The 25,598-nt window shown below is 42.6% G+C and overlaps 1 protein-coding gene across 1 annotated transcript in view; it reads left to right on the plus strand.

The window, feature by feature from the left end:
- Window positions 1-25,598, plus strand: part of LOC126267514 (hemicentin-2-like) — a 794,065-nt gene that overhangs the window by 702,493 nt on the left and 65,974 nt on the right. The window contains exon 13 of the mRNA XM_049972813.1: window positions 56-267. Within this exon, the coding sequence (XP_049828770.1) occupies window positions 56-267 (212 nt within the window). The remainder of the gene's footprint in view (window positions 1-55; window positions 268-25,598) is intronic.

Raw genomic sequence — 25,598 nt, forward strand, 5'->3', positions numbered from 1 at the left:
CAAATGGACGCCACCGCGGAGCGAGCCCTGACAACAGGTGTGTCTTTGCCGACAGCCGAGTGCGACGCACGGGCGGAGGAGGCGTCGCGGCGGCGGCAGCACGTGTCGACGATCGACGCGGGGCCGCCGCCGGCGGTTGGGGCGGTGGGGGCGGCGCCGTGCGGCCTGCTGCAGCAGCCGGCGCTGCACTGTGCGGCCGCCGACGCCGCCGCCTTCTCCGGCTTCTGCACGCTGCGCAACGGTCTCCCGCTGCGGGACCTCGCCATGGTGAGTCACAGCTGCACGGTCACCACCCCAGCCTGCGGAGGTGGTTCAGGGACATTTTATGAGTAATTTTGGTTAATGGGGCACCTCGCCTACTGAAGTTCGTTGCAGACTAATCGGTATGCATGCGACTGCATGGGTACCCAATATATTCCAAAACTCAGCGTACAAAATCGGAATTTTCTGACGCTCATACGTCGGCTTCTGATGGTGACAAAAAGGTAAGATTAAGTGTTTGGGGTAGCTCGTGGGTGAGGGGCCATTGGTAGACCTTACGGCAAGAAAAAGGAATGAAAGTGAGATAGTGTTAATACTTTCATCCTTCTTTACTTCCTCTGTATTACATCAGATGACGTGTCACTGAGCACATTTGTACTGTGCATGCAGTACACGTGACGTGCGTAGTTGTTTCCACTGTCCTGTGTGGAGTACGATAGTTATGCATAGCTTCAGGCAAAATTTCTCATCAGGCCCTCGTACTTGGTGTGAGGCAATATTGTTGTAGGTATCTATATGTGCCCCCTGTGTGCTCAGAACTAAAGAGAACGACGTAAAGCGATCGAGGGCATACTAGAGTCCCAGCCAAAAACATCTGTGCAAAACGTCATCGGATTTTCACTGTGGTTACCACCTCGTGACCGATCGTTCCTTAATTTCCGAATAACCCATGTAAATAATAAATAATGGCAGAATATTGCTTATTTTATAATTATAATCTCCTCGCAGTTATCTTGAAAAGACTTCTTCCTGTATTCAGAAATCTTCGTTTGTTATCAAGAAACAACCAAAAACTTGTTTCTTGGGTGCCAAAACCCATGCACAGATTCGGAGACAGTTATTCGCAGCAAATGGAATTCTTACCATGTTTTTTTCAAGATCCTGATCTCGAATAACTTTGGTAATATTTTTCATATCTTTCTTATTTTCGGAGATACAAAGCTAAAAGTTATCCCTCTTGCAAAGTACGCATTTAAAATCTGGTGTGGCGGAAATGTAAGTTATAAAGCGAGGTAGCATGGAGAAATATGCTGTAAAATGTATCGGTCATTATCTGGGAACCCCACGTTGAAGTACTGAAGCACATGCAGAATTATTATGCACGTAAAATTCGGTCTGAGGTGCAAAATCAGTTTTACGTTGTTACAGTTTCACAAAGTAAACTGTCTGACAAATGGAATCCACAACATTAAGACCGCAGATTTACTTCAAACGTTGTACACCTTTAGTAAGCCATTAAAACAACATAATGTGGAAGTAGTAAGGTGCACTACTCTGGCAGTTCCGAGAAAATCGTAAGAGAAATTTTACGCATCTATTACATAGACGGTGTATCTGTGCGTAGGTGCTGGCTGTGAGAATTCATTTGGAGGTGTGGTTAGCGTTCCAGCTTCGTAAAACGAACATCTCTGAGCCGACGGCTCGACCCCTGCCCAAACATGATTTTCAATCTAGATTTTTCCATCAGTAGTCACATTAATTAATTCATATGATATTTGAGAGGTATAATAATAAAGGCCACGGGCATGTGCATCAAGGTTTTGTGAAAGTCATGTTATTTGACTATTTATTACTTTTAATTAAATTTAATTATCAAGAGAAACATATTTGTAATTATCACAAGTAGATGAAGAAAACATAGAATTTTCCTGAAAATGTATGCCTGTAATGATTTGCGAAGAGCCTTATACTCACAATCTGATAAGATACCTGAAACTACCTTACACCTCGACGTTACGACCATGCACGTTTTAGCGTGAGTCTTTTTCGCGTCTCTGTTACGTCAAAGACCAGTCGCCAGCCCATGTTAAAAGCTAGAGCCCTCCAGAAAAACAGTATAGATATTACGATAACACAAAAAGCCCACTACCTCCCACAAGTTTTAGCGTGAGCCTTTTCGCATGTCTGTTACACTAGGACCAACCCCCAGCCCATGTTAAAAGATAGAGCCCTCCAGAAGAACAGTATAGATCTTACGACAACGCTAAAAGGACCACACGAGCTGCAGGTTTTAGCGTGAGACTTTTTCGCGTCTCTGTTACGCTGCAAACTTTAAAAACATTGCCCCACCACGAAAAGTATAACGTTTCTCATTGGATAGACAGAATTTTTGTAGGCGGAGCTTAAGGTTAACATTGAGACCCAGATTCGTCAGATGAAAACACACCCAGATAGTTTTTTAAACTAACTTCGGTAAATTGTAGTAAGGAGAAGTTAGGAGAGAGTTGCTTCCGAGATGGTGAGGTGAGCGGAGCTGTGCTGCCCGCCGTTGCCCTGACGCTGCCTAAACACCGATAAGGTAATGGACGCGCGCGATGCCTCATTTTTGAGCGCTTAAGGCTTCACTCAGAACTACAGAAGTCTCATCTGTTACACCTCCTTTTTGCGTAATACTAGTGTCGATCGTCAATTAAAGCTCATGGTGTTCACATTTGCCACTTGAAGTAAAGATCTGAAACGCGATGATTTTTCTGTTATATAGTTATTGATGTGATATGGCATAGGTCATCCTCCGATCCATTGTAGAACTTGGAAACCAATTCAGGGAATATTCGTTCACATTTTTGTTGAACGCAGTTGGTTTTTACCATCCTGTATTAAAACATTTCCTTTTATCAATAGTGCAATTTATAAACGATGTTTTGTGAGTAGAATAAAATTTCCAATGGCGAACGTAACTGCTTTTTCGACGTTAGTTTACCAGCTAACTAAAAATAGGAAAGTTTTGAAGCCCTTCAACTAAATTTAGTTAGTATTAAGATTCTTTTACAGGGAGTGCAGTGGAGCTGACGCTGAGATCATTTAGTATTTGGTTATATCATCGCTAGTCTCACTGACATTTTCTGAATTCTACATGTCATGTGTGATCTGGCGTCTCCTTACCAGAAACAGGTCCCAGGTTCAAACTAGTTAATTCCCTAAAAAACACGCTCAGAGCATCGTTCCGCGAAAGTGGTAGGGAGACCCGATATAGAACAAACAGACACCACCATGAATGTTTAGAAGACGTTGATAATGTGGCATGACAAAATAGTGTAGGTGCAAATTTTTTTAGTACCATGGAATTTACACTTGTACCACAATAATGGGGAAGTCGAATCGTCGCCTCACACATGTTCGTTTTATGTAGCTCGAACGCCAACCACTTGACCAGTATGAAGTCTAACGTGCAGCACCTGCGCACGGATGCATCAGCTACATAATGCCGCGTAAAACTTCCCTTGCCATTTTCTCGGAATTTTCATTGTCGTGCGCCTTAGTACTTGCATATTGCGTTGTTTTAATGGTCTTCTAGAGGTGTACAAAGTCTGCAGTAAATCTATGTTGCGAACGTCGTGGCCTTCCCTTGTTAAGTTTTACTGACGATTATACTTCTTTTCGCATAAGTTTACCTGAAACCAGATGACAGTTATAAGAATCGAGGGACACGAAAGGGCAGCAGTGGTTGGGAGGGGAGTGAGACTGGGTTGAACCCTCTCCCCGATATTATTCAATCTGTATATTGAGAAAGCAGTGAAGGAAACAAAAGAACATTTGGAGTAGGTATTAAAATCCATGGAGAAGAAATAAAAACTTTTTGTCAGAGACAGCAAAGGACTTGGAAGAACAGTTGAGCGGAATGGCTAGTGTCTTGAGAGGAGAATATAAGATGAACATCAACCAAAGAAAAACGAGGATAATGGAATGTAGCCGAATTAAGTCGGCTGATGCTGAGGGAATTAGATTAGGAAATGACACACTTAGTGTAGTAAAGGAGTTTTGCTACTTGGGGAGCAAAGTAACTGATGATGGTCGAAGTAGAGAGGCTATAAAATACAGACTGGCAATGGCAAGGAAAGCGTTTCTAAAGAAGAGAATTTTGTTAACATCGAGTATAGATTCAAGTGTCAGGAAGTCATTTCTGAAAGTATGGAGTGTAGCCATGCATGGAAGTGAAACATGGAAGATAAATAGTATGGACAAGCAGAGAATAGAATCTTTTGAAATGTGGTGCTACAGAAGAATGCTGAAGATTAAATGGGTAGATCACATAACTAATGAGGAGGTATTGGATAGGATTCGGGAGCAGAAAGGTTTGTGGCACAACTTGACTAGAAGAAGGGATCGGTTGGTACGACATGTTCTGAGGCATCAAGTGATCAACAATTTAATATTGGAGGACAGCGTGGAGGGCAAAAATCGTAGAGGGAGACCAAGAGATGAATACACTAAGCAGATTCAGAAGGATGTAAGTTGCAGTAGGTACTGGAAGGTGAAGAAGCTTGCGCAGGATAGAGTAGCATGGAGAGCTGCATCAAACCAGTCTCAGGACTGAAGACCACAACAACAACAACACTTCTTTTCGCATGAGTTTACCTGCCCTGCTGCAGCAGCAAAAAGAAAGGAACAAGAAGAAGAATACTCTTGTCGGAGCACAGAAAATGCGAATATCTCCTTGTTTATTGAAAGTGGATACCAGCTGCCTCATTCTACCTTCCTCGGCACCTTTAAAATTTTTCACAAATAATTGTGGCTGAAGCAACACATTCGCATCTTTTGTGCTCCGATACGAATATGTTTCAGTTTTTCTCTATTTCTTGCATAAATGTGGGTATGTATGTTCAACACCACCTCTTACTTTATTGGGTCGATTTCAAACATACGTGGTACACAGATTACTCGCATTGTAGAAGCTCTGTGCGCCAATGGCCTTACTGCAGTGGTAAAAACGGTTCCCGTCAGATCACCGACGTTAAGCGCTATCTGGATGGGTTAGCACTTGGATGAGTGACCATTCGGTCTGCCGAGCGCTGTTGCAAGCGGAATGCACTCAGCCTTTCTGAGGCAAACTGAGGAGCTGTTTGATTGAGAAGCAGCGGCTTCCGTCTCGTAAACTGACATACGGCCCGGGAGGGTGGTGTGCTGACCACATGTCCCTCCATATCTGCATCCAGGGATGTCTGTGGGCTAAGTATGACACAGCGGTCGGTCGGTACCGCTGGGCCTTCCACGACCTGTGCAGACTGAGTTTAGTTGTTTTTTTTTTTTTTAGAAGCATTATGGGATAAGAACCATCTAACTCTCAAAACGGGTGTGAGTGACAAAACAGGTTAAAACCTCGCGCTAATAACCTGACTATATTCAATCAGTAATTTCAAACCTTTAATAGACTAGGGTGTTTACCTCTTGTTTACTGTTGGAAAGGGACACCCTGGGGTTAAGAATCCCTATATCTCATATGCGTGGGAATAGAAAGCTGGAGACACCGAAGGTTAACTGAGGAACATATGGAGCTGTTTCACCCAAATTTGTTTGGCAGATGGCTTATTATTTGTATAAAAATATTATGGTAGTTAGATTCTTCATTATCACCAGGGGTGGAGGCGTGGATGAGAAAGGTTGGTATCCATTTCCTGTGTTTAGTTGGCTTGGAACTCTTTTGAAAATTAGGACTGCCATTTGTTTCATATTTCAGGTGTTCCTTGTGTCAACCAGATAGTGAGAATTATCTCTACAGCGAGCCAGAATTTTTTCCGGGATCTAATATGAAGACACGCAGCTGAATGCTGCAGGGACATTTAACATCATCTCTGGAGTCGTATGGTTTAAAATAGCAGAGAATCCAATGTATATGTTAGCCATTTAATAATGTAGCATACTCGTGGTTTAAACTGGCAATTTGTACTGATAATACACAGATTACGGCCTATTTGGACCATGTTTTCATTCTCCAAACATATGCATTTGTTCATCATATACTCCTAGGCCCCTGAATGAATTTAAACCAAACTTGGTACACACAAAAAAATGGTTCAAATGGCTCTGAGCACTATGGGACTCAACTGCTGTGGTCATCAGTCCCCTAGAACTTAGAAGTACTTAAATCTAACTAACCTAGGGACAACACACACACCCATGCCCGAGGCAGGATTCGAACCTGCGACCGTAGCAGCAGCGGGTCTCCGGACTGGAGCGTCTAGGACCGCACGGCCACCGCGGCCGGCGTCGTAAACACATAACTTACTATATGAAAATGAATTCTCTGAGGTGAGGTTGATAACGGCATGGGTGTGTGTGTTGTCCTTAGTGTAAGTTAGGTTAAGTTAGATTAAGTAGTTTGAAAGCCTAGAGACCGATGACGTCAGCAGTTTGGTCCCATAAAAACTTACCACACATTTCTAAAAAATTTAGAGAACAATCATTTAATACGGAATACGCAGACGTGTAACTCGAAACAGAGATTAATGCACAAACCTTGGGGCATAGGCGAAATAGTGTGATCTTCCTTCTCCGCGAGATTAGCTCAGCGAAGCGCGCGTGTGTCGTTTCTCTATTGCATTCAATGACCTCATACACGTCCGATCCCGGTAGCTGAGGGGTCGGTGCGACAGAATGGCAATCCTAAAGGCCCGGGTTCGATTAGCTGCTGCGTCGGAGATTTTCTCCGCTCAGGGACTGCGTGTTGTGTTGTCCTAATCATCATCATATCATCCCCATCGACGTGCAAGTCTCCGAAATGGCATCAAATCGAAAGATTAGCACCCGGCGAACGGTCTACCTGACGGGAGGCCCTAGTCACACGACATCTACATTTTAACACATACACGAGATACATTCAGTGTGCCTTCATCGTCACATCCACTCATACTGCTGTGCAGTACCATTAAAGTACAACTACTATTGCCGAAAATTAAATGGGAGACACATCTGAGTAGTGGTTATGGAAAGCTGAGGCGGAATTGTAAAGTGAGAATAATGTTGTCAATAGGGAGTACCGTAAGTGGCTTTTTTTTAAAAGAAAAAGATATCGTCAACATTGACATTACGTTGAAATTTTAAATGAAATGAGGATGCTGAGAACGGACAAATTTGGCCTCAAACTCTCAGAATCATGTTTAGAATAACAATTATAAAAAAAAGTGTGGTTCGGGTCATTTCCATGCAAAACATCGCGTTCAACAACAAATGATAGTTTCACAGAGAGAAACAAAGAAACAAGATTCATTACTATAGGAGGGAAATTATAAACGGTTGAGTGTCATCAGCGTATAATTACGCTCTCAACAAACAGCACCAAAAACCCTCTGTTTGAAGTAATTATAATAGCGCAGAATATATATATCGTACACACGTTTTAATGCTTGTATTACTCCACATAGCGCAGATGCGGGATTTTGAAGAAGTGGTTAAAACAAAGTGGAAGAGAACAATAAGTACGTGTTACTAAAGCCACGTTTTGTCATTGAAAATCACTTTCGCCTTCAAGCAGTACAATATCAAAAGCCACGCTGATTACATTTTCAACTCATGATGTGGGTATGTCACTGTCATAACCCACCAAGCATATTGCTACCTACGGGTGTACTGTGGTCCAGAAATCTGACTGTAAATTACAGAGTGAAATCTGATTTAGAATAAAAATCATGTACCTTCACTTGTGGTTTTCGTACATTGCACTCTTACGAAAAGGAACAATCCTTCTCAAACAGAGGTCAGAGTGCCAAGAGAAGTAAACATTAAAGGGTTGGTAATAATTCGTTGTTTTTAATGGAAATATCATAGCACATCTTTGTTGGGGAAAATTTGCGTCTAGAAGAGTGCAAACTGTATGATCTGATCAGGAATCACGCAGCAACAGGATCTTTCCACTTATTGCTTGTTCGCCAAACACTACAGTTAGAAAATGTGTCACGTGAACTTTGGTCAGTTTTACACTTTGGCTTGCTTCCACATGAATGTTTTGTGGGTTGGTTGTTTCACGTCTCTTTGAAATATTGGGTCTGAAAGTGCCTTGTGCCTCTTGAAAACGTACGTACAACTTTTTTACTGGTGTGCCTGTCATTGATAAAGCCATATCAATTGTGTAGCTATGGGTAGAGCTATTTACAAACTCCAACATACTAGCGGCAGTTTTCCCTCCTCTGCGAGAGAATGTTCAGAATGAAGACAATTCATTCTGGAAGTGAATCTGATCACTGTTGCAAACATTTCATTGCTCCACAACCTGCTTTGTCGTAAAAAAGTTCGCTGCTTTCACAAACTCTTGTGCCTCCTGTTCTATCTACACTCCTGGATATGGAAAAAAGAACACATTGACACCGGTGTGTCAGACCCACCATACTTGCTCCGGACACTGCGAGAGGGCTGTACACGCAATGATCACACGCACGGCACAGCGGACACACCAGGAACCGCGGTGTTGGCCGTCGAATGGCGCTAGCTGCGTAGCATTTGTGCACCGCCGCCGTCAGTGTCAGCCAGTTTGCCGTGGCATACGGAGCTCCATCGCAGTCTTTAACACTGGTAGCATGCCGCGACAGCGTGGACGTGAACCGTACGTGCAGTTGACGGACTTTGAGCGAGGGTGTATAGTGGGCATGCGGGAGGCCAGGAGGACGTACTGCCGAATTGCTCAACACGTGGGGCGTGAGGTCTCCACAGTACATCGATGTTGTCGCCAGTGGTCGGCGGAAGGTGCACGTGCCCTTCGACCTGGGACCGGACCGCAGCGACGCACGGATGCACGCCAAGACCGTTGGATCCTACGTAGTGCCGTAGGGGACCGCACCGCCACTTCCCAGCAAATTAGGTACACTGTTGCTCCTGGGGTATCGGCGAGGACCATTCGCAACCGTCTCCATGAAGCTGGGCTACGGTCCCGCACACCGTTAAGCCGTCTTCCGCTCACGCCCCAACATCGTGCAGCCCACCTCCAGTGGTGTCGCGACAGGCGTGAACGGAGGGACGAATGGGGACGTGTCGTCTTCAGCGATGAGAGTCGCTTGTGCCTTGGTGCCAATGATGGTCGTATGCGTCTTTGGCGCCGTGCAGGTGAACGCCACAATCAGGACTGCATGCGACCGAGGCACACAGGGCCAACACCCGGCATCATGGTGTGGGGAGCGATCTTCTACACTGGCCGTACACCTCTGGTGTTCGTCGAGGGGACACTGAATAGTGCACGGTACATCCAAACCGTCATCGAACCCATCGTTCTACCATTCCTAGACCGGCAAGGGAACTTGCTGTTCCAACAGGACAATGCACGTCCGCATGTATCCCGTGCCACCCAACGTGCTCTAGAAGGTGTAAGTCAACTACCCTGGCCAGCAAGATCTCCGGATCTGTCCCCCATTGAGCATGTTTGGGATTGGATGAAGCGTCGTCTCACGCGGTGTGCACGTCCAGCACGAACGCTGGTCCAACTGAGGCGCCAGGTGGAAATGGCATGGCAAGCCGTTCCACAGTACTACATCCTGCATCTCTACGATCGTCTCCATGGGAGAATAGCAGCCTGCATTGCTCCGAAAGGTGGATATACACTGTACTAGTGCCGACATTGTGCATGCTCTGTTGCTTGTGTCTATGTGCCTGTGGTGCTGTCAGTGTGATCATGTGATGTATCTGACCCTAGGAATGTGTCAATAAAGTTTCCCCTTCCTGGACAATGAATTCACGATGATCTTATTTCAATTTCGAGGAGTGTATTACTACCGCCTGGTGGCGCTATCAGGCAAGTGCCAAATTTTGCATGGAAATGACACAGGTCACTGTTATTTTTATAATCGAGTGTTAGTCTCAGCATGGTTTCGTGCCGTCCCGAGCATTGGAGGTCAATGGTTTCCCTTATAGGGCAAACTAGAGTAAGAATTCAAACGAAATGGAAATAATCAATTTTGGTACGAGGGACCTGTCTTCTCCGGTGGCTCTTTACCGAATAATTGCGTTTCGTTTGCTTTCGTAACGCCCCCTCCTTCCCTTTGCTTTCCTAACCCTCGTCCCCCTCCCTCGGCGCGCCACCCAGTTCTCTTTGTACCTAAAATCAACTGAAAGTATTTGCACAGCTGTGAAAATGTCGTCAATACACGATGTGCCGTGTTTGGAAACTTACTTTTTGCCCACTGTTGTGGCCGAGCGGCTCTAGGCGCTTCAGTCCGGAGCCGAGCTGCTGCTGCGGTCGCGGGTTCGAATCCTGCCTCGGGCGTGGTGTCCTTTTTTTGGTTAGCTTTAGGTAGTTCTATGTCTAGGGGACTGATGACCTAAGCTGTTAAGTCCCATAGTGCTCAAAGCCATTTCAACCATTTTTTGAACCAACTTGCTCGATTCACTCCTGGCGCTTGCTAGCCGTTGACAGCAATAACGCGCATACACCTTCAAGCTTGCATTGGGTTCTATTCGGTCCTGGCTCTGTGGTATTAGTTATTTGGTTGTACGTTAACAGTGATACACAGAAGTGCGGATAAGTGTGCTGGCGAAGAGTTGATCCATAAGCAAAAAAATGTTTCAAATGGCTCTGGGCGCTATAGGACTAAACTTCGGAGGTCATCAGTCCCCTAGACCTTAGAACTACTTATACCTAACCAACTTAAGCACATCACATACATCCATTTCAGAGCCAGGATTCGAACCTACAACCGTAGCGATCGCGTGGTTCCTGACTGATGCGGTTAGAAGGGCCAATCGGGCCCGCTGACCGATAAGCACTTCGTGTGTGATCTCACTGAATATAGTGGAAGAGCGACAGAAGGCCGCTATGCACAACTGTCCTCTCTGGGACGGGACCCACACCACAGTACTTTTGCAACTGTACATTCGTACCCTTCCGTGTACGAATGCAAGACACAGGCTGTGCAAGGCACGCCACAGTACATTTTCAGTATTACAGTGAGGTGACATATACACATGGCGCTTGTATCGCGTACACATGGTATGAAAGCGTAGTGCTTTGGGGGAGCTTTCATTTGTACTCAGGTGATTCATGTGAATAGGTTCGACGTGGTGACGGCCGTACGACTAGAATTAACAGACTTTGGGTGCGGAATGGCAGTGGCAGCTAGATGCATGTAACATTACATTTAGGAAATTGTTAGAGAATTCAGTATTCCGAGAGCCATAACGTCAAGAATGTGTAAAGAGTAACAAACGTCAGGCATTACCTCTCACCACTGGAATGTAGTGGCCGACGGCCTTCACTTAACCAAGAACAGAGGCGTTTGCGTAGAGTAGTCAGTGCTAAGATACAAAGAAAACAGCGTGAAGTAACCGCAGGAACCAAAGTGGGACGTACGACAAACGCCTCGTTACAGATTGTGCGGCGAAATTTGTTGTTAATGGCCTATGGCAGCAGACAAAGAGACATCGCATGCAGCGCCTCTCCTGGGCTCGTAACCATGTGGGTTGAATCCTAGACGATTGGAAAACAGTGGCGTGGTGGCATGAGTCCGTATTTCAGTTGGTAAAAGCTAGTGGTAGGTTTCAGTGTGGTGTTGTCTCCACGAAGCCATTTCTTCAAATTGTCAACATGGCATTGTGCCATCTGATGTTTACTTCATAATGGCGTAGACCACGTTTGCATGGAACACACTGGGTCGTCCGATTCAACTGAAGTGATAAGTGATTGGAAATGGTAATCTCTTTTGAACCATCATAGACAGGGAATATCAGCTGGTCAAGTAATTATCAATGAAATTCGCCAACAGTCGTGTAATTGAGATGTTATTTATGTATTTATTATTTTACTACCAGTTACGGCATTCCACAATGCCATCTTCAGGTCCCTGTACAGTAAAAGAGTACACATGTAGTGTATATCGGGATGTACAAATCAAACTTTACAGAAAGTGACGGGTAATCATAAAAGCACTTACCATGTCACGAATTGCGGGGCCTCTCCCGCCGGAGGTTCGAGTCCTCCCCCGGGCATGGGTGTGCATGTTGTCCTTAGCGTAAACTTGTTCAAGTTAGTTTAGGTAGTGGTTAAGTCTATGGACTGATGACCTCAGCAGTTTAGTCCCTAAGGAATTCACACTCACTCATAAAAGCAAAGCTACAAAATGAAAGTAGTAGCCTTAGAACTAATCTCTGTATATATCCAGCACAACAGAATAAAACATATGTACATATATCTTAGTCATGAAACTATTTAACATCATGGTTTTGCAAGAGAACTTGCAATAACATTGAAAATATCAAAAGTATACATTTCACAATCCGGAGATCCGCCGTACAAAGCTTGTCATTTTTCTCCTTTATGATTCTATTCAGATGTGTTACGTGTTAATACGGTTGTCTTAGCTTCTGTTAAATGGGATTGGGTGACAGCTGAGGAATTAATGTTAGTTGTTATTGGTCCTCATTTACCGTTTTCGGTATTAACCGTAGGTGTTGCCATAGTTTGGTGATTGTTTACTTTTCATGGCTCGATTTCAGTAATGGTGGAGCACTTTTGTGTTGCTTTTATTACATAATTGGACCAATACATTTGGGTTCGGTTAGAAATATTGGATTTCCTGTGTTGATCTTGTGTTCAGCTGAGGTTAAATAGGTTACTGCATTGCATTTGCATTTATTGGCCAACAAAGTGCACACCAGCTTGTCCTTCCCATGATAGTCGTTGTCAGTGGGTGTTCCTATTGTTAGTCCAGCAAGACTGTTTTGAGTAAGTGGTTTACATACAAGCTTAAACTAAACCCTTCAAAGACCCATGTGTATGATTTTCGTTTGAGAAACAAGGACGCCACTTGCAAGTACAAAGTAGTATGTTTGGGAGTCGAACTAGAACACTACGAGACTCCAAAATAACTAGGAGTGACACTTGAAAAATCTCTCAATTTCAAAAGGCAGTAAATGAAATTGAAGCCGAAATTTCCACCAGGAACAATGTCCTGCGGAAAGTGGACAGCTCACAGAGGGGTAGTCAATGACAATGGGTCTGTGCTATTCTACAGCAGAGTATGCCTGTCCAGTTTGGTATGATTCAATTTATGCCAAACAGTTGGATGCTACTCTCAACGAAACCTGCAGGACTATAACAGGTTGCTTGAAATCCACTCCACTCAAATGGCTTTCCCACTACGCAGAAATAGCACCACCACTAGTTCGAAGAGAGATTGCTGCGGACAAGGAAAGAAAGGCAGGCAGTGGAACCGAAAACTACCCATTCTCTGCATGGGCAAGAATCGCCTCTGCAACGACTGAAGTCAAGGAAGAGTTTCTTTAGGACATCAAAGCTGCTGAAAAAGCTAGGTTACAACTATGGAGGTATACGACCTACCTTCCCCCTGGTAGCAAAAGAGTTGTTGAAGCTTTACCTTCAGACCATGACGGGGAAAGGACAACTTGGAAGTCCCTGAATACACTGAGATCCAGAGTTGGAAGATCGAACTTGGCAGGGTGGGGATACACTGATCCTAATGATATTCGGTGTGACTGTGGAGAAGAGCAGACAGTTCGGAAGATGCTTCGGTCCGATTTTGCCCAGTCTCCTGTACAGAAAATGATCTTCAACAACCAACAGAAAATGCACTGGGAGTGGCCAAGTTTTGGTCAAAAGTAATTTAATCATAACCGTGTAAGATATATGTACATGTACTTCCATGCCGCGCGGGATTAGCTGAGCGGTCTAAGGCGCTGCTGTCATGATCTGTGTGGCTGGTCCCGGCAGGGGTTCGAGTCCTAAGAGATCGATTTGAACTTTAATTGGCTACGGTGGTTTTAATGGTTTTGGTTGCGAATATCTAGCTCGCTGTCTCTGTTTAGGCATTCGTCATTTCTTTGACGATGCATAATTCCAGGTACTAGGCGTTACAGAAATTTCACAGTGATATGGTCGGTTCTGTGACAAGCTACGTAGTTTGTTAGCTACTCATTACGTTATGTATTTCGCTTGGGCGTCTCTGACATAGCAATATTACCGATTTCATTTACCTACAATGAATCATGATGAATTTGGCACGTTAGTGGCTAGACATTATATGTCATTTCTGGGACTTATATTAGTAAATTTGTATTGTTATTTTGGTGTTTTCTTGGGCTTCTAGGTGTTGCTTTTCTTCGCCTATATTTTTGTACCTATGTATTAATTAAGGTTTTATGTGTTTGAGTGTTTTATTTCCGACAGTCAAAATTTTTCTTCACCTATAATTTTATTGTCTATGATTCTTAGTATGACTGTGCTTTTTTACGCTTATTGTAACCCACTGACTTGCTTGACTGTGGAGCACGGTAAGTCACCTTAATGTGAGCTCATAGATCTTGGGGGTTTCTGCAACTCTTTGTATCTCGCTTTATAGGAGTCTACGCTGTTCGAATAGAGCATGTTTTTGTTATTGATCATGTTTTCTGTTTTTTGTTACCGTGTATGTTACTTTTATACTTAATGCAATGAAGTATCTTACTGGTTCCCTATGGTACGGTTTGATTTTATTTATTGTCAGCTGCCACATTTTAGCCAATTTCATTTTTACACCCAAATTGGTACATTCCCCCAAGTTCACTTCTAGGAAATTCGGTGAATGCGTCTTATGAGTTTGAATAGGTGTCCGATAGTTTATCAGCGTTCCAGAGTTGTCCTTACTTCTTCTTACCGCTTATGGGGAATACTATGATATTCCTGCTAGATACGTGTTTTGGCTCCTCAGTCCCAGTGGTGTTTGTCCAACGCCGTGCTTCTGCCCTAATAACGTCCCCAGCTATCTATGATAAGCTCCTCCTGGCGAGGACCGATAAAACACTAATAAAGCCATACAAATTATAAAAATGTATGTACGTAAGTATGTATGTAGGAATGTATTATACATATCTGCTCCAAAACTAAGGGACCAATTTCAAACAAAATTGGTACACATATCAGCAACGGCCTTGCCGCAGAGGCAGCACCAGTTCCCGTTCGATCACCGAAGATAAGAGTTGTAAGGGCTTGGATAGCATTTGGATGGGTGACCATCTGGGTGTTCCGCGCGCTGTTGGCAAGCGGGCTGCACTCGCCCTGGTGATGCAAAGTGAAGATTTTCTTGACTGAGAAGTAGCGGCTCCGCTCACGAAAACTGAGAACCCCCGGGAGAGCGGTGTACTGACCACATGCCCCTCCATAACAGTTTCCAGTGCTGCCAATTGGCTGAGGATGACACGGTTGTTAGTCGACACCTGTGGGCCTTCCGAGGCCTGTTCGAACGTAGTTTAGTCTAGTTTGGTGAACATATCATTTACTATTTGTATAGATTCACTGTGAGGGTAATAACCAACCATCCATAAAAGTAGTAGGAGTGGAGGCGAAAAGGCAGTGAAGCCCACGACGCGAGAATCCCAGTGCTTTACTCATCTAGTATTTGAGAATGAGAGCACTTACAGACTGGCAACTACCTTTAGATATAATGTCAAATCTTTATTAAGCTTTTCTTCGCTGCCGACCCGATGAAATGACGTAAGAAAACATGTTTGTCACATACTACATTTTCGCTATCACATGACGCGTGATTTAATTAATTACTACTTCACTACTAATCGCATTCGTGACTCATTTTGCAGATAGTATTCGCATATAGACCTGAATGTGCTACAACGATGACATCATTGTAAGGCTATTAGTTTAGGAGACATGACGTTATAAACACTTCAGGAGTAAAAAAGTACGGAATCATACATGACGTTAAATTTTACTATGTCTTTGTTACTAACTCAGCTCGCGACACCTTTCGCAACCAGTATCCACATTTACTGCTCACTGTAGCTACAAAAATATATAATTATACTACACATAGTCCGGAGATGCGACGTCATAAACACTGAGATGGGTCTGAAACTGCTTTACCACGTATGACGTTTCAGTTTATTTTTCTTTACTACTAGCTCTATTCACAAAACATTTCACGGAAATTAGGCATTTGTACCACTACATGTACTTTCAAAATCATGTCACTGTACAACACCTAGTTCAGAGGATACGTCATAAATACTGAGTTGCATGAAAATGAAAACTTTAGGAGGAAATTCGCTAGAAATACAAGTGAAATACGTGTAAAAGAATACTTGAAGTGTGTTAAATATGTCATTATAAACCCTTCGAAAAATTTGGTGCACATATTAGTTACAATCTGGAAAGAAATACGGTAAGGGTAAGAACAGCCAGCTTCGTATTGGAGTGAGTGTGAGAACCTGGAGAGATAAGGGGGAAAAGAATATGGTAGACAGCGAGGGGGAATGAGGAGATAGGCACAGGCAGGAGGAGAAGCAGAGATATAGAGGCAGGGGAGGAGTAAATTAACACAGAGAAAGGAGAGGAGATTTGTTAAGAGGGGAAAGAGTAAGCGATTGATAGAGAGAGGGGGAGGAAGAGATATGTGGTGTGGTGGGGAAGGAGGAGAAGAACAGACAAAGGCAGAGGAGGAAATGGACGAAGAGGAGGAGATGGAAAGAGAGAGGAGAGATGGATACAGAAAGTGGAGGGGAAGAGGTGAACAGGCCGAAGAGTAAGGAGAAGATGGACAGAGTGAGGGGAAGCAGTAGCATCACAAAAATGGGAAAGAGGACGAAATGGAATTAGATGGGGTAGGAGGAGATGGACAGAGAGGGGAAAGAGCAGAAGTGAAAAGAGGCGACAAGACACATTGGGGGGGGGGGGGGGGAAAGGGGCACAGGTGGGTGGAACATATTGTAAGAGAGAGGGGGTCGAAGAACATGGACTGAGAGAGGGACAGGAGGAGATGAAAAGGTATGGGGGAAGAAGAGGTGGATAGTGAAAGAGTGTGAAGGAGATATACAGAGACAGCGTGGTAAGGAGATGGACTAGTACAAGACCAGAATGAACATATATCCGTACAACTCTGGGGGCTCAACTAGTGAATAGCAAATCAAGCAATACAAAGAGAAACTGAATGGAGCCAAAATATTAAATAATGTAGTCAGTTACGAAATTATCAAGAACAGTGTAAGTAGCATTTTCAGTTATTGCAGGAAAATATATTTCAAATTGTTTCCATCTATAGATCAAAGAATTAAGATCGTAGTAATTGTTGTTAACAATGCGCTAAATCTAACGAAAAATTTTAGCCAATTTGCTGGCTCAATCAGCTATGTAGAAAACAAAAACCGAACGAGGCGGCGCAGTGGTTAACCCACTGAGCTCGCATACGGGAGGACGAAAATTCAAATCCGCGTCCGGTTATCCTGATTTATATTTTCCATAACTTTCCTAATCACTCCAGGCAAATACCTGGGTGGCTCCTTTGAAAGGGCGCAGCCGATCTCCTTCTCCATCCTCGAAGCAGTCCGAGCTAATGACCTCAGTGTCGACGCGGCGTTAAACCCTAATTATCGTTCCCTCCTTTCTTTCGATAGAGAAACCTAAGCCCAAGTTCTGCCTACTCTTTACTGTAAAACTTAGTCATTTACGCAGCTTTACCGTCCACCAACGCTCATCACGAAATAAAGACTCACCCGACGATATAGTTCTCTACTTGCATATATGATTCGAAAGCAGCGTGAAATCGTATACTCGTGTTGCGCAGACTCTACCATCCGAAAAAATTTCAAAGTGTTGTAACGGCCCTGCATGGATGCTACCCAGAAGATAATCTCAGTTCTTGCCCGAACACCACACAGGCTGCTCGGAGTGGCGCCATGTCACAGATTTCGCGGCCCCTCCCGCCGGAGGTTCGAGTCCTCCCTAAGGCATGGATGTGTCTGCTGTTCTTAGTGTAAGTTATTTTAAGTAGTATATAAGTCCAGGGACCGATGATCTCACCAGTTTGACCCCTTAGGTATTCGCACACATTTGAACATTTGAAGTACACAACTCTCACCACATACTTCTACAGGGCGTCAAAAGACCATGAGGCTCAAAACCGTCGCCTATTTTAACGCTACGAAAAGCAGACCACGGTAGTCATATTCATGAAGTGGTAAAAATATCGTCAAAATAACCATCCCTGATTATGCATTGATCGATCATCTTACAGCTTACACGATGCCATGATGCATAACTTCGAACAAAATAAAGTTCTAGTGAACGTTAATGCACCTATACATACACAGTACGCTATTTCCTGCTCTTTTATGTGGTGCTCTTTGTTTTCAAGAAGAACTCATCAAATTTGAATTGCTACTCATTTAGTTGATGAGCAGAGTCAAAGAAATGAGATAATATATTTTTTTGCACTTAAATAGGTTACACATTTAAACACGATCGCATGTAGGAAAAGAGTAAAAGTATAACATACACCGGCTGAGTTCACGATACATGTAATTATGGGGTACATTGAGCTCTGGTTAATTTAATCTGTAAACAGTATGATGAAATTTTTGTCGCTTTTCTGGTGTGGTAGTGGTGACAGGAGGCAAGCTACTTTATTTCAGTATTACCGGAATGAAAACAAAACAAAATTCTTATTATCAAATTAGTAACTTTTAATATTTCAAAACGAACACAAAAGGCTGGATTAGTATTTTATTATGATATGTAATCCTGATCAAGACCTGAGCTATTGTTGCAGCGGGGCTCACTCTCTACGTCATTAAAGATTGACTGAGGTTTCAGAGAATTTAAGATAACTTACTTACATTACATCACGACAAGGTAACATGATTTACATAGGATTGCAGAAAGTACTTAATCAGATGAAATCTAATATTCGGTATGGCGCAGTCAGTTCCAAACTGAAAGAAAAATCGGTATACGGTCACAAAGCAAGCTGACGTAAATAAAACCACTCTTTTCACCAGCTCAAAGCACAAATATCTGAACGTTACTGAATATATAGCGTAACACTGTCCCAAACATCAAACTAAACAAAACACGAATTTTCTTGGGGTCCCAACGATCCCACCCTACCGGTTATGGGTTAATTAAGGATTGCAAATACAAAAGGCCAATATTATACATCCAGTTAGATTGTAGATAAACTACTTTACTAATTATTTATTGTTAGTTCAGCTCAAATTCGACATATCGTTTATGAGAGGTGCAGCATGTGTTGGTCAATTGTATCATTGAAAGTGGTTCATCAATCATTGTTAAAGAGATCAGCGTCAATCGAGAAGTAGACTTTGCACAGCGTCTTCAAATGCTTCGTTCAACTCGTGACGTCAAGACAAATACGAATTGAAATCTTCATTTATGGCGTAGGTCCATTCGATGCAGTTTTAGTATTTTTCCCCTTAATATTTTTGAATAATATTTCATAGCTACAAAGCGAAAATTTGACAGCTCGTGCATGCATCCGTCCTTCGCTGTGGCACCAAGTATTCCTTTACCTGTAGCCGCCCGCCTGTACTCCTCAACACTGAGCCACTGTCACGCTTAATTCAGCGTAATTATCCCAGGTCAGGCCAAAAGACAACTCGGCTTCTAAACTTGTAACAACTTTGATGCAATGTAATTAAATTACGCGTGTTTTGTTTTACGTTTGTTGTATTAATCTGTGTTTTATTTTGTATGTTTCCGTTATTGCATATTACAGGTGTATTTCGTTGTTCAGAAGGTATTTTCACAGACACGAGGGTAGATGGGCAACAAACCGAATTATCATAAATCATAATTATAGTATTATTTTGCAATGAGCAAACGGAGAACACAGTTTTCTTGTATCAAAATGTTTAGAAAGAGTTAAGACATTTCCTTACATTGGGCTGTTGTTCGCTATTATTTGTCATAAAAACTTTATTTCATTATTAGTTGTTATTTAATTTGGCCCAACTATCAGTTGAATAGAGGTGGTGTTCTATGTCAGTGTATGTATGCTGGTAGAGTAACAAATAACACAAAGGAGTTGAACTTTCTTCTTAGTAGATGTTCTTCCGAAACTTTATGAGTCGAGGTTGGCTTCGCGGTGTATACGTCACAAAAATGATCTCTTAGTGTTATTGAAGTACACACTGAAGCGAATGTACCACACTGAATCAGTCCTTTTGCTAATGGACACTACAGTGAAAGCAAAGTGAAACGGAGATCATAGCATTTTATCTTCATAAAAGAGAAGAATATAGGATTGGATATGTGCTGGTGCATGGGATCGAAGTTACCCGTAACTTAAAATAACTGTCACTTATTGTTCAGTCTCAGTTGCACATTTTTAAAATTAAATGACACGTTTAGATCTCTCTTCATCGTCCTTAGATCTATGTAGTAGAGTCAGCAGCCCATCCATTCAGAATCTGTCCGTTCAGAACCTCATATCATAGTACTCTTTCTGTAAACGATTCGTTGTTACAGACGAATGGATGCTGTCATGTAAGCATCACTACAGGAAACTTGGCTAGAGCGTAAAAATACTCTAAAAATAGCAGGAAACAACTGAGAACGAATTCGTGATGTGCTACACACCACTGCAATTTCATGTGTTTATTCAGCTGCTGGATACTATGCCCTATACTATATTCAAATTAAGTAAGTTTTCGTCCGAATGAAGCTATGAAGACCATTGCTAAAACTGCCAGATCAGCTCCCAATTAGTGACTGCCTGTTTTGTCCAGTATTGCTCCTCCGGATCTAAGGATAATGACTGCCAGAATGCTTGTGCGAAAGTTCGTACGAAGACAGAGTCCAAAACCAAGTAAGTTCTAGATGCCGCTTTCCACAATCCACCAGTTATACACCTTAAATCAGGAAAGAAACAATGGAATAGTCTGCGAGTCGCAGACGTTTCCGACTACACCATAATGTGGAAAGTGCGCTGGAATGAACACTGTATCCAGAAAGGCCGCTTAATTCAAAAGCCAACCAAGAAGATAGCAGGATTCGATCTAACTGTCGCTAGTACTGGACACTCAACTGCATCCGAATGGGGCAAGGGAAAGGTACCGTATCTTGAGGAGAAGTTGGGTATTAAGCGCATCAGGTTGTAAGATACAATTTGAAGGGCTACCAGTTCAGGCTTTTGAAAATGAGACTGGATTCCATTAGGAAATTTGTGCACCACTACCACACAACATGTCTTGCAAACAAAGGGAAACTACAGCAGTGTTCGTATAAATTCGAAATCGTTATTTTTTTTATTTTTGCATATCGATTTCGATCACTGGGTGATCATCTTTAGTGCAAGATCTTTAGTGCACGATCTTTAGTGCAAGTTCAGTGGACTCATACAACCACGTGTATTTTGAAGATGATCACTTTGTGATTCAAATCACTATGCAACAGTAAAACATGGCTTCAAATTGATGCGACCAATGATGGAGTTTCCCTGGTTAGCAGTTTTTAAGAAATGATTATCTCTAACTCATTTGTGAATGTATACGAGTATCAAAGTGTCTGAGATGTGGTGCTATAGGAGGATGTTGAAAAATAGAGAGAGTGGTAGGAGGTTCTCAAGGTGCAGAAGAACGTACGAAAAACTTTAAGAATAAGAAGAAACAGGATGAAAGGACATGTATTAAGGTATTAAGCAATAAGTTCTATGGTTATTTATTTGTATTTTCTGCCACCAGTCACCATTACATGTTATACCTTTAATCAAAACAGTGCAAAGTGTTTCGTGCATATTCTGTCAATCATAAAGCATTTATGCACACAGAAAATTGTTATTTAAAAATAAATTGTCGTACACTACACTGACAGAACTTTTTGATTATTGTTCGCTGCTGGAATGGCTGATGGTGTACTAGAGAGTGGGGGGGGGGGGGGAGGGGGAGGGGCAATGTATGGCCAGATAGTGATGTCCAGTGATGTCTATCGCTTTTATCGAACTGTATTTTTTTTAGTCATCTGTCTACTGACTGGTTTGATGCGACCCGCCACAAATTCCTTTCCTGTGCTAACCTCTTCAACTCAGAGTAGCACTTGCAACCTACGTCCTCAATTATTTGCTTGACGTATTCCAATCTCTGTCTTCCTCTACAGTTTTTGCCCTCTACAGCTCCCTCTAGTACCATGGAAGTCATTCCCTCATGTCTTAGCAGATGCCCTATCATCCTGTCCCTTCTCCTTATCAGTGTTTTCCACATATTCCTTTCCGATTCTGCGTATAACCACCTCATTCCTTATCTTATCAGTCCACCTAATTTTCAACATTCGTCTATAGCACCACATCTCAAATGCTTCTATTCTCTTCTGTTCCGGTTTTCCCACAGTCCATGTTTCACTACCATACAATGCTGTACTCCATACGTACATCCTCAGAAATTTCTTCCTCAAATTAAGGCCGGTATTTGATATTAGTAGACTTCTCTTGGCCAGAAATGCCTTTTTTGCCATAGCGAGTCTGCTTTTGATGTCCAGCCTTGCTCTATCCGTCATTGGTTATTTTACTGCCTAGGTAGCAGAACTCATTCACTTCACTGACTTCGTGACCATCAATCCTGATGTTCAGTTTCTCGCTGTTCTCATTTCTACTACTTCTCATTACCTTCGTCATTCTCTGATTTACTCTCAAACCATACTGTGTACTCTTTAGACTGTTCATTCCGTTCAGCAGATCATTTAATTCTTCTTCACTTTCACTCAGGATAGCAATGTCATCAGCGAAACGTATCATTGATATCCTTTCACCTTGTATTTTCATTCCACTCCTGACCCATTCTTTTATTTCCATCGTTGCTTCCTCGATGTACAGATTGAAGAGTAGGGGCGAAAGGCTAAAGCCTTGACTTACATCCTTCTTAATACGAGCACTTGGTTTCTTGATCGTCCACTCTTATTACTCCTTCTTGGTTGTTGTACATATTGTATATGACCCGTCTGTCCATATAGCTTACCCCTACTTTTTTCAGAATCTCGAACAGCTTGCACCATTTTATATTGTCTAACGCTTTTTCCAGGTCGACAAATCCTATGAACGTGTCTTGATTTTTCTTTAGCCTTGCTTCCATTATTAGCCGTAACGTCAGAATTGCCTTTCTCGTGCCTTTACTTTTCCTAAAGCCAGACTGATCGTCACCAAGCGCATTATCAATTTTCTTTTCCATTCTTCTGTATACTATTCTTGTAAGCAGGTTCGATGCATGACCTGTCAAACTGATTGTGCGATAATTCTCACACTTGTCAGCTCTTGCCGTCTTCGGAATTGTGTGGATGATGCTTTTCCGTAAGTCAGATGGTATGTCGCCAGACTCATATATTCTACACACCAACTTGAATCGTCGTTTTGTTGGCACTTCCCCTAATGATTTTACAAATTCTAATGTAATGTTATCTATCCCTTCTGCCTGATTTGACCGTATTACCTCCAAAGCTCTTTTAAATTCCGATTCTAATACTGGATCCCCTGTCTCTTCTAACTCGATTCCTGTTTCTTCTTCTATCACATTAGACAAATCTTCACCCTCATAGAGGCTTTCAATGTATTCTTTCCACCTATCTGCTCTCTCCTCTGCATTTAACAGTGGAATTCCCGTTGCACTCTTAATGTTATCACCGTTGCTTTTAATTTCAGAAAAGGTTGTTTTGACTTTCCTGTATGCTGAGTCTGTCCTTCCGACAATCATATCTTTTTCGATGTCCTCACATTTTTCCTGCAGCCATTTCGTCTTAGCTTCCCTGCACTTCCCATTTATTTCATTCCTCAGCGACTTGTATTTCTGTATTCCTGATTTTCCCGGAACATGTTTGTACTTCCTCCTTTCATCAATCAACTGAAGTATTTCTTCTGTAACCAATGGTTTCTTCCCAGCTATCTTCTTTGTACCTATGTTTTCCTTCCCAACTTCTGTGATGGCCCTTTTTAGAGATGTGCATTCCTCTTCAACTGTGCTACCTACTGCTCTATTCCTTATTGCTGTATCTATAGCGTTAGAGAACTTCAACTGTATCTCATCATTCCTTCGAATTTCGATATCCAACTTCTTTGCGTATTGATTCGTCTTGACTAATGTCTTTAACTCCAGCCTACTCTTCATCACTACTACATTGTCATCTGAGTCTATATCTGCTCCTGGGTACGCCTTACTGTCCAGTATCTGATATCGGAACCTCTGTCTGACCATGATGTAATCTAATTGACATCATACTGTATCTTCCGGCCTTTTCTAAGTATACCTCCTCCTCTTGTGATTCTTGAACAGGGTATTCGCTATTACTAGCTGAAACTTGTTAGTCTTTCACCTCTTTCATTCCTTGTCCCAAGCCCATATTGTCCTGTAATCTTTTCTTCTACTACTTCCCCTACAACTGCATTCCAGTCGCCCATGACTATTAGATTTTCGTCCCCCTTTACATGCTGCATTACCCTTTCAATATCCTCATACACTTTCTCTATCCATTTTCAGCTTGCGACGTCGGCATGTATACCTGAACTATCGTTGTCGGTGTTGGTCTGCTGTCGATTCTGATTAGAACAAACCGGTCACTGAACTGTTCACAGTAACAGACCCTCTGCCCTACCTTCCTATTCACAACGAATCCTACACCTGTTATACCATTTTCTGCTGCTGTTGATATTACCCGATACTCATCTGACCAGAAATCCTTGTCTTCCTTCCACTTCACTTCACTGACCCCTACTAATGAGTCTTTGCATTTCCCTTTTCAGAGTTTCTAGTTTAGATACCACGTTTAAGCTTCTGACATTCCACGCCCCGACTCGTAGAACATTATCATTTCGTTGATTATTCAATCTTTTTCTCATGGTAATTTCCCCCTTGGCATTCTCCTCCCGGAGATCCGAATGGGGGACTATTCCTGAATCTTTTGCCAATGGTGAGATCATCATGACACTTCGTCAACTACAGGCCACATGTCCTGTGGATACACGTTACGTGTCTTTAATGCAGTGGTTTCCATTGCTTCTGCATCTTCATGTAGTTGGTCATTGCTGATTCTCCCGCCTTTAGGGGCAATTTCCCACCCCTAGGACAACAGAGTGCCCTGAACCTCTGTCCGCTTTTCCGCCCTCTTTGACAGGGCCGTTGGCAGAATGAGGCTGACTTCTTATGCCGGAAGTCTTTCGGCCGCCAATGCTGATTATTTATCAAAATTTAGGCAGTGGCGGGGATCGAACCAGGGACCGAAGACGTTTCGATTATGAATCAAAGACGCTACCTCTAGACCACGGGTGCAGTCGAACTGTATGTTGTTGTTTATTATGACTGGCTCCACAGCCTGTGAGATATGCAGACAGTTTTGGATCAGTTATATTATGAAAACCGTGTGATACACCGTTCTATATGACAGTTGTCCACTTACGAATTTGGCGTCTGGCATCCAATTCACTCAAACTGAAATGGTATTGCTCAATAAGGGCATGAAACATAATTTAAGTCCAAATGACAATCACAATAACTGAAAATACAACATATGCTCATTAAGGATAGTTTTTGATTTTGCAAAATTTAAGAACACTGAACACACAATTGTAGGCCACAACGGTAATAAAACTAATTAAATACATTAATAACAAACTGCAAAGCCATTATACCTGGCAGTAAAACCAGATACAGATTCCTCAATAGTTACTATGTTTCAGGAAGACTATATACAAAAGCAATTGAATTCTTTACAAACGCTCACCCACATGAAGTCCACATTGTCCAAACCAAACTGATGAGCTAAAATAAGAAAATGCCACAAAAAAATGTCACTTCCTCTTCACTCAGAATGAAGTATAGGGCCTTACTGTAATGGATCCTACAGCTCCTACACTCAATCCATG

This window comes from Schistocerca gregaria, chromosome 4 (genome assembly GCF_023897955.1).
Source record: "Schistocerca gregaria isolate iqSchGreg1 chromosome 4, iqSchGreg1.2, whole genome shotgun sequence".
Classification (NCBI taxonomy): Eukaryota; Metazoa; Arthropoda; class Insecta; order Orthoptera; family Acrididae; genus Schistocerca; species Schistocerca gregaria.